The sequence below is a fragment of the Alligator sinensis genome, unplaced genomic scaffold (assembly GCF_000455745.1).
Source record: "Alligator sinensis unplaced genomic scaffold, ASM45574v1 scaffold858_1, whole genome shotgun sequence".
NCBI lineage: Eukaryota > Metazoa > Chordata > Crocodylia > Alligatoridae > Alligator > Alligator sinensis.
In genome coordinates, this window is record NW_005842079.1 from 209,503 (window position 1) to 218,848 (window position 9,346).

Sequence of the window (9,346 nt, forward strand, 5' to 3'; positions counted from 1 at the left end):
CACAGAGCTCCCAGCAGGAGGAGGCATAGCACAGGCCACAAGGCTCCATGTCACGGGACACCGCCAGGGTCACCCTAACACTGGGGAGAATGGGGTGGGGAGTGAGTCCATTAGACACCTGACTCGTTTTCAGGAGCCCCCTCCCCCTCCCCAATCACTGTGAGGGCAATGCTCAGCAGCAAGAGAACAAGCAGAGCTGCAACAGTTACAAAAGAAGATTAAAGGTAGTGCCATAAATGTATGGAGGGGAAGGATGACAGAAAGGGGGTGGACGTGTGTAGCTGTTTGCTATCCCCAGGTTGCAGAGCAGAGTGAAGGGTGTTTGGTTATCCCATGCTTCTGGACTTGACTGGTTGCCACATGGGACTGGGAAGGAATTATTCCCCCTCCTGCTGCTACAGGTGTCAGGGTTTTTATGCCTTCCTCAAGCACTGGGTGCAACCAAGACAGGGTGTGCCAGTGCTCTTGCTGAGTGTTAAACTCCAGGGTTCCTGTTTAGATGGAGTTTCCCATTTGCTCAGGGTTAGATTGATCTCCACATTTAAGGGCAGGAAATAGTTTTACCCCATGGTCAGATTAGAACAGACTATGAGGGGGTTTGCCTTCCTCCGTGATGGGGTGAAGGGGCATGGCCAACTTCCTTGAATCGTTAGTGTGTATTTAAGCAGCTTGCAGTGACAGGATGTTGACAGTGCTTTCATAGCCCTACTTTACCTGCAGCAGGCTAGAGTCTTCTTGGTGTCCTTGCAGTTGTGCAGCATTGTTCTTGGAGTTTTAGGAACTTATATGGGATGGTTTGGATAGGGATGATCCTGCCTTGAGCAGGGGCCTGGACTAGATGATCTTCTGAGAGCCCTTCTAGTCCTACTTTTCTATTATTCTGATTCTGTAAATTGGGGGTCTTTATCTGAAGTCTGATGGACACCAAACCCAGAAGCCCATGAAGCAGTGACCAGTTTTCCATATAAACAAGTCACTCTAAAACATGACACATGCAGGGATCCATTCCCACCCCTCTGCACTTCTTGCACAAGTACGTGTAATCTCAGCCAATGGAGCCCAGGGCTGTCGCATGCCAATGGCAGAAAAGGCTTGTCTGGGAATCGTTTCTGCAAATGGTGACAACACCTAGGGGTGAGCAGGGCACCAAGCAGGGGCAGGGCATGGTCCACCGACACAGATCCCTGGCCACAATCTGGCAGGGTCTGGCTGTCAGAGTCTGACATCCTCAGTCCCTGCAAGAGGCTGGTCGCTGCCATTTGTCCCCCTGGAGCCTTCTGATCCCAACAGATGCAGCTCCATGAGGCTGGAAGCACAGCCCCCCAGCAGCAGGCTCACCCAATTCTTTCCTGGGTTCACAGTGCACACTTTAGAGATGCGTCTTCCTATCTGAAGCAGCCATGGGGAGTTGATTCGTACAAGGCCAAGCACCCTGCTGCCTCCTCAGAACGGAGCCTGACGGCCTGCTCTCCCCTCTGTCATCCCAAGGACAAACAGAGTTGGCTGGTAATCCTTCCCAAGGCTTTATGTCCATCTCTTCCCCTTGTGTTGCTCTCTCACTTCTGAAGTTGCCACACCCTGAGCCCAGCCAGGGAAAGCCAATCTTCCCTGGTGGATCACAAGTGAGACTTTTGACATCATGCTTCATTTTATTTAAACACATTTTCTGAAACTAAACATCAGGAAATGACTGTTTTTTTATTATGCATCCAGGCAAAGCCTCTTTTTCACATTTTATTTCAAGGTTAACCATCAGCAGTGCTTGCTTAATCAGTAACTCTGGCAGTCTATTGCTATTAAATGCAGCTTCATTTCCAATTCCATGGCCTACCTTAGGCTGGAGTTAGGGTTGAGAGCTCATCTCAGTAAGACGTAAGTAAAAACACTGCAGGAATGTCATAATGATTTCCAAAACTGCAAATCCAGAAAATTCAGAGAAAATGTTAATTAAGGCATACAGATGACCTGCTTTCCTAAATGAATTGGGATTAGATGGCACAGTGCTTTGAAGGAGATGAGGTGCCACATAAATACAGGAGAGAGTCCTGCCTCAAAACAGCAGATTCTGGCTAGATTTTTGGTTCTTGGAGTATTTTATCAATTGACATCCTGGAGCATTGTCCTCTTGAAGTACTGGTTTGGCTTACTTAGAGGATCGGGCTTTTCTCAGTAAAAGTGTCAGGGTTTTTTAATTGTGAAAAATAAAAAAGTATAATTTTTAAAAGCTCAGAAAAAAGATTTAAAAGATTAAAAAGAAAACAATGGTTCCTTCCTTTTACAGCTGCACGTGATCCTGGCTAAAGAGACTGAGTGCTGTAGAGGACGGTGTTTGCACTGAGCGCAACCAAACCCCGTGTGATACCCCACTCTCTTCCACAAGAGTAAGAGGGCACCAGGCCCTGGATGGAAATGGGGGATCCAGGGGACAGGACTCCTTCCTAGTCTGACCTGCTGCAGGAAACCCTGGGTCTGGCACCATCAGGGGTGTCATGTCCCAGCGCAGTCTCTAGCTGAACTCAGCAGTCACCCACACCCATGGGTGCCTCACAGTTTGGAGGAGCAGCCTGTGGTGGCAATGCCCTTGCCCAGAACCAGGACCCTCCAAGGAGGCATGCCCAGACTGAGGACTGGGATCTCTGCAGAGAGAAAACAGGGCGACGATGGGATGGGCATGCTCCTCCCCTCTCCTCCGTCCTCCAGGGGTACAGTGGTGGTCCTGAGTCAGTTCCTTCCCATGTTTCTCCCCACAGCCCAATCCCAAGGATGGCACCTGCACTAGATAAGGGCTGGAAAAGGCGATTGCCATAGGGGCCTCACTCACAGCAAACTCCTGGCACTGCCCTCTGGGGAGACCATTCCAGACCTGACCCTGACCAGACCTCTGCCAGCTTGGTAGGGGTGGGGAGAAGAGGGATGGCAGGGCTCTGAGGCATGTACAGGGTGCACAGGGAGAGGTGGAGAGGGGACTCCACACACATGAATGCAGCAGGCCTGGTGTGCTCAGCCTCACTTCATCTGGTAGCACTGGGAGGTGTTGGGAGGGATTTGTGGTGATTTTGCCCCCCCTGGTGGCTGAATGTGGCACTGCTCAGCAGAGAGCTCAACCCCCAGCCACACACCGCTGGTCCAGGCTGCTGTGCCCCTAGCACCCCTCCCGCCCCCGGCCTGCTCATAGCACGGGGCTAATGCAGTTCAAAGGGCTCTTGATGCCTGATCATCCCAGATGCACTGTTTTCAGGCATAGGGGAGCCCCAGGATATAAGCACCAACCTTTCCACTGTGAGGCCCTCAGGGGAAATCTACTTTTGGCCACCTGGGTCCTGAGTTCTATGTGCTCAGCCTGGCATCTTGTGACAGGGGACGCCTGGCCTGGGCATGGGGACACCTTCACTCAGGCAAAGCTCCAGCCTCACCATTGCTCACTGCATGGCCTGGTACTGACCCATTTCCCTTCAGTACTTTGGTGTCACCTGCTTCCCCCTCCCCCTACAATCCAAGGCAGAGTCCCTCTCTCACTGTGCATCTGTCCATCCACCCAGCTGCTTTGGACTGCTCTGTACACATGGATTTGAGCAGGGTCTTCACTCTTGTGCCCTTCTCCCAACTCCCACGCCCTACAGTACGCAGGAGACTCCCAGTACACTACTCTCAGGGCCATTCTTCCTTCATGTACACCCCATGCTGCACCGTTTACAGAGTGGAGCATCTGTGGGTGACAGGGACGTGGCAGTAGCTCGCCTGGACTCCTTGTCTCAACCCCTTGCTATTCCAGGCCTACACTCCAGTGCCTTGGCCACCTCCCTCCTTTCTCAGATAACCATGATCCCCAGGGCTGTTTTTCAAGCAGTTGCAAGGGCTTCATTTAGCTTTTCACCTCTCTGAGTCCTCCCTCCCTTCCCCCCAGGATGCATTTGACAGGAGTTGGGTTTCAGGAAAACCCCAAAGGTTGATCAGCTCCCACTTCCTAGGAGGGAAGAACAGGGTGCCACAAGACAGTGGTCCATTATATTGACTGGGGGTGAGACGCAGGGGGCTGCAGGTTGTGATGCGAGACAGCAGAGCTGTATAAGTAGGAAGCTTGTCCAGCACCAGCCAGATCTCAGTCTCAGTCTTTCACAAGAATTATTTTACCTTTAAGAAAAGCATAAAGGTTCCTTGAAATATCCAGTGCAGCCCCCGCCATGGTACATTCCCCCACACACATTCCACATCCAGACAGACCTTTGAGCTTGGGCTACCAAAGACTTAATCCCTCTTCCCTCTCTCCATTACAATTCATGGAGTCCCCAAATCCAGCCAGGCGCATACCTCTGTTGGTCCAGAGCCCAGCCTGGAGCCCCATTGTCCTCTGCTGCTGCTATCCATGCCCCAACTCAGTGTTGATTGCAAGCCAACCCCTCAGTATGCCACTACCCCGGTACCCTAGCCTCTTCAGCATGCTCTGTCTTGGCTCTGGGCCTGTCCTCTGCGGTGCTGTCGGGCTGCTGGGTGCTGATGTGTCTGGTTCTCCTGAGGCCCAGGTCCACCTTGAGCTCCATTCATTGAGGTCATGCAGGTTCTGGGGGACCTGGTGGATTGCCTGGGCACAGAGATGCGTGGAATGAGCAAACTGGGAAGTATGATTGAGGGACTGCCAGCCTAGGGGCAGAACACAGCAGGGACTAAGGGCAGACAGGGGCAAGGAGGTTTCCCTGGGGCTTTGCCCCATTCCCTAAGCCCCAGTGGGTTCAAGGAGACTTCAGAGTTCACTGCACTCCCTCTCTCTCCCCTTTGCCCCCCAGGAAACTCTGTGCCAGGGAGCTTTGGCCTGCAAGGCAAGAAAGAACACCCTGCACTGATTCTGTCCATGCCAAAGTGGCCAGCCTGGATGTACCCTGAAGCCCCTTAAGCTGGGAAGCCTTGGTTTCTGTGTATGCTCACAGTGGGATACATTGCCTCTGTTGATGCAAGACATTGTACATGCAGAGACTTTGGGTCAGGTGCCTAACACGGAGTCCCCTATATTACCAGCAGAAACCGATTCTGACTTCCGGTGACTCACCCAAGGTCATAGAATGAGATGTAGGCTCAGGGCCCAGCTCTTCTGGCACCAGCCCCAGGCCACCTCCCCTCACAGGAAGCTTGGGGCACGGATGGTGGGCCAGGCTGTGAGGAAGTCCCTGCTTTTACACGTTGATGATGCATCCCTGGATGGGAGCAGATGGAGGCTGGAAATTGTTGCACTCAGCAGGTAGGGGGATTTGAGGGGATTTATCTCAGAGATGGGTTTAAGGCATCAGCTCATGGGGCTGCTCATGTCGCTGAGCGCAGCAAGTCTGATCAGAGTGAAACAGAGGGAGGGGAGCCTGGGCCTTACCTGCTCCTTGTCCACCTGTCCTTGCCACAGATTGGGCAGCAGGGAGCACATGACTTCCATGGGCTTCGAAATCCTCCTTTGTGGGAGACTGGCTGGCACTGTGCATTGGGAGGAGTGTCATTCTTCTCTGGGGTTCACGACGGAGCAGGAGGGAGCAAGCGGAGGCCTTCCAGAGTTAGTAGTGGGTTCCAGAGGAGACAGGACAAGAGCTCTGGATACCCCCTGGGCTTACACTACTGCTGCTGAGTGGCTGGATCAAGAAGAGGAGTATACTGAAGACCAGATGGGAGCTGGGGCCAGCGCAGAAGAGAAGCATTCGCGGGAGCTAGAGAAGAAGCTCAAGGAAGATGCCGAGAAAGATGCCAGGACAGTCAAGCTGCTCTTACTGGGTATGTGCTGGGTTAGAGGCTGAGCCCTGCTTTTCCCTGATCTCAGCCAACACCCCAGATCCTGCACCAAACCCCTCAAACCTGCCCCCGCCCCTTGGCCCAGAGCTATCCATCAGAAGCCCTCAATCCCAAGCCAGCCAATACCCAGGTTCTGAGCCAGCATCCAGGCAGTGAGACTGTGATGCTGGTCCTACCCAGGTTGTTGGATATGGTTTGTCATCGTGGTGGGAATGCTTGATGGAGGGACCCTTATATTGGCTTGATGGCCCAGCTTAGGGAAGTGCCAGGAGGAAAGAAGAGCTGGCAGCATTTTACTAAGGTATTAAGCACCCACAGGCCTTGGCGCTCAGCACCCCTTCCCTGAGATCCCAGCCCAGTGGGTCTGGGAGCTCACTCCTCTCCAGATCCAGAGCTGGTGAAAGCCAGAGTCCTGATCAGCGAGAGACAGCATGTACAGCTCTGCCTCTCCATGTGTGCTGCAATGCAAATGGTCCCAGGAAACCCTGATCCAGCACAGAGAAGGGGCTGTTTGCTTATATGTCAGCTTGGTCCCCAGCTGGTGTAAGCAACACTATTCCACTGACCATAGTAGGGCAGATCAGCATGTGATGTGAGTCTATGTGGTTCCCTTGGCTCCCATAGCACCCACCTTTGTAATTTCATGGCAGTTTTGCAAATTTCTGCAGAGCTGGAACCTGGACTTGCTATTGCTAATACTTCACCCTGTAGCCTTGCCAGGGCATTTTGAGATAATGTCTTGGCATCACTGGGAGTCTGACTGACTTGCCTGAGCTGGGAACAAAGCACTAGAACTCCAGGGCTTTGTCCCTGAGTTTGTCAGAGCAAATCATTTACAGTGTGCATGCCCCAGGAGCTGTGGGCACTGAAGCTTAGAGGAGATGCTGGATTGCTGTGATTGCTACGTTGCCCTCTCTCAAGCTTTTGCAATGTTGGGAACAGGTTGCAAAGCTCCTTTCTTTCCATGCCCAGCCCCACAAAGGCGGGGTGTTAGCACCTCTTTTTCTGCAGGCCTGGTCTGCAAAGCCTGGAGGAAAATGTCAGATCTCATTATCCATGCCCCAAGGATAGACACTGATCATCCATCTTACCTTAATGCCAGCTAAGAAAAGACACTGGGGCCTCTATAATCCTGGCTTGCTACCTCCAGTGCCATGAAAAACAGCATCTGCAGGGAAGCTGATTAATACTGTACACTGCTTCTTGCCCCTGTTCACTGCCAGGTTTGTGCTCAAGACAAGCCCTGAGCACGACACCAATAAGGAGGGCAGGGGCAGGATAACTGAGCAGCTGTCCCCATCTTGGCTGATGGACCAGGAACTGAACTGAGGGTTTTCAGTCCCCAAGCAAATTATTAAACAGTCAATTGGTGCAGAGCTAGTGGGTAGCAAGGTGGTAGAAAGAGCTGACAAGGGTTTGTCAAGAACAACTTGCCTTGTCTGATAGGACAGCTGGCCTAGTGAACAAGGGGAAAGCAATGAATGAGATGCAGCTTGACTTCTGTAAGGCCTTCAGCTCTGTCCTACATGACTTTCTCATGTAACAGCTTCTGCATGAGTCACTGTTAGATGAACATACAGTTGATAAAAAACTTACCTCAAAGACTAGTTTCCAGTGGTTTATTGTCAAACTGGGAAGGCAACATAGACAGGTTACTCTAGGCACCTGTCCTAGGCCTGGTTCTATTCAATAACTATTTGGAGGATGAAATATAGGGTTGGCTTAAAAATTGTTGACAATATTGAGCTGGAAGGGCTTGCATGGTGGGGAGGGTAGGATTAGAATTCAAACTGACTTCAGAAGATTGGAAAGATAATCTGAAATCAGCAAGATGAGAATTAATAAAGACAAATGCAAAATATGATGCTTAGGATGGAGAAATCAAATGCACAAATAGGAAATAAGTATTCCCTAGAAGGGCAGGGAATAGTAGCGTATAGGAAAAATGGATCTGGGGGTTTCTAGCAGGCTACAAACTAAACAGAGTCAATAATTAAATATATTGTTTAAAAGGTAAATCCCAGTCTGAGATATGTTAACAGAAGAACTATACTTAGGACACAAGAAATAGTTGTTCTTATTCGATGTTGGTGAGGACCAGCAGGTGTGCTATGTCCAGTTTGGGGCTGTAAGAAAAATGGAAAACAACAAGAGTGATGTAAATTTTGAAAGCCATGACCTGTGAGACTAGATTGAAGGGACTGGCCTTGGTTGATCTACAAAAGAGAAGACATAACAACAGCCCCATCCCTATGTTGACATAAGGAGGATGGTGATCAATTGCTCTCCTTGTCTGGTAGAAGAAGGACAAGAAGAAATCAGCTTACTCCGCAGCAAAGAAGATTTAGATTGACTCTTAGGAGAAAGTTGCTTAACTCTAAGGGTAGTGAATCACAGGCACAGATTCCCATGGAGGGGTGGAATCTACTTTGTTGGAGGTTTAGAAACAGGTCATGCAAAATCTATCCTGGATGGATGGGCCAGGTACACTCAATCCTGCCTCAGGGCAGGGTGACCATTTAAGGCAGAAGTGTAAAGGTGGGTGGGCAAAAGGGGCATGAGTCCCAGGCACTGACTAAGGCAGGGGGGGCTGCCTCACCCTCCCATGCCCTGTTCCTCCCCCCACACTTCCTCTATGGCGGCTCTGGCTCCAGCTGCAGGAAGGGCAGGGAAGCAGCGATGATACAGGAGTGGCTGGTGGCTCACTGCTGCTGTGGGAGATATCAGCTCCTTTTTTTGTCGCTGAAAACCAGTGTTTTTTTGGCTGTTCAACATACCTGTCAGTCCCAAAAATAGGAGGTGACATCTCCCCCACCAACAGCGAGCCTATGGCTATTGCTTCTGTAGTATGTGCCTGATCTGTTATGCCTCTGTCTTGAGGTCCCTTCCAGCCCAACTTTCCCCTGATTCTAAAGGCCATGTGGTCAGAGCTTGAGCTGAAGTGCCGATCCTCACCCTCCTACCTAGGGTTGGAGCATGCTCCCTCCAGGAATGGGCGCAGCCAGGAATACACACCGCCCCTTGCCAGTGAGTTCTAGCTTCATCCCAGCAAAGCCCTTCTGAGCAGGGCCCCTTGCTCCCATCAGCAGACTCTGGTTTGCTTTTCCTTCAGTGCCCAGCATGCAAATACACAAGAAGGTGCTGCCTTACCCACACCAGTGCTTGACCTTCACATTGGCCATGAGTGGCTCTGAGTCATGGTCCATTCAAACCAGAGCCAGCATGAGTGCCAAGTTTAAGCAAATTAAAATGCAGATGACTTGCTGTGACATTACACTCGAGGGCTTTGGCTGTCCACCAGAAGCCAGGCCCGTACGAAGTTCCATTCCTAGCTATGCTGCTAGCACACACTCAGAGACAGGTGCAAACCAAAGGCCACGTGCTGCACATAAAACCCTGTCCCACTCTGTCACCCTTCAGTGGCTGGATCAGGTCCAGTGGTCTATGCCGTGACTCCCCACTTACAGAACTGCTCAGAGAGCAGGGAAGGGGTGGGAAGTCCATGCCCCCCCCCCCCCTTATACATCCTGCCCACTTTTTTCTTTATTCCAGATTACCCTGTTTCTTCTCCCTTTTACTGCAC

The 9,346-nt window shown here is 51.3% G+C and overlaps 1 protein-coding gene across 7 annotated transcripts in view; it reads left to right on the forward strand.

The window, feature by feature from the left end:
- Positions 1–9,346, forward strand: part of GNAT1 (G protein subunit alpha transducin 1) — a 24,593-nt gene that overhangs the window by 4,821 nt on the left and 10,426 nt on the right. Inside the window, exons 2-4 of one of the 7 annotated variants that reach the window (XM_025204366.1) lie at positions 1,362–1,506; positions 2,282–2,381; positions 5,387–5,745. The exons of 1 other annotated variant lie outside the window; for it this stretch is intronic. In XM_025204366.1, the coding sequence (XP_025060151.1) occupies positions 5,406–5,745 (340 nt within the window). In that variant the 5' untranslated portion in view covers positions 1,362–1,506; positions 2,282–2,381; positions 5,387–5,405. Of the gene's footprint in view, positions 1–1,361; positions 1,507–2,281; positions 2,382–3,864; positions 5,231–5,386; positions 5,746–9,346 lie in introns of those variants that run through there. 5 more of the 7 variants (XM_025204365.1, XM_025204368.1, XM_025204364.1 and 2 more) reach the window with 5 other exon arrangements.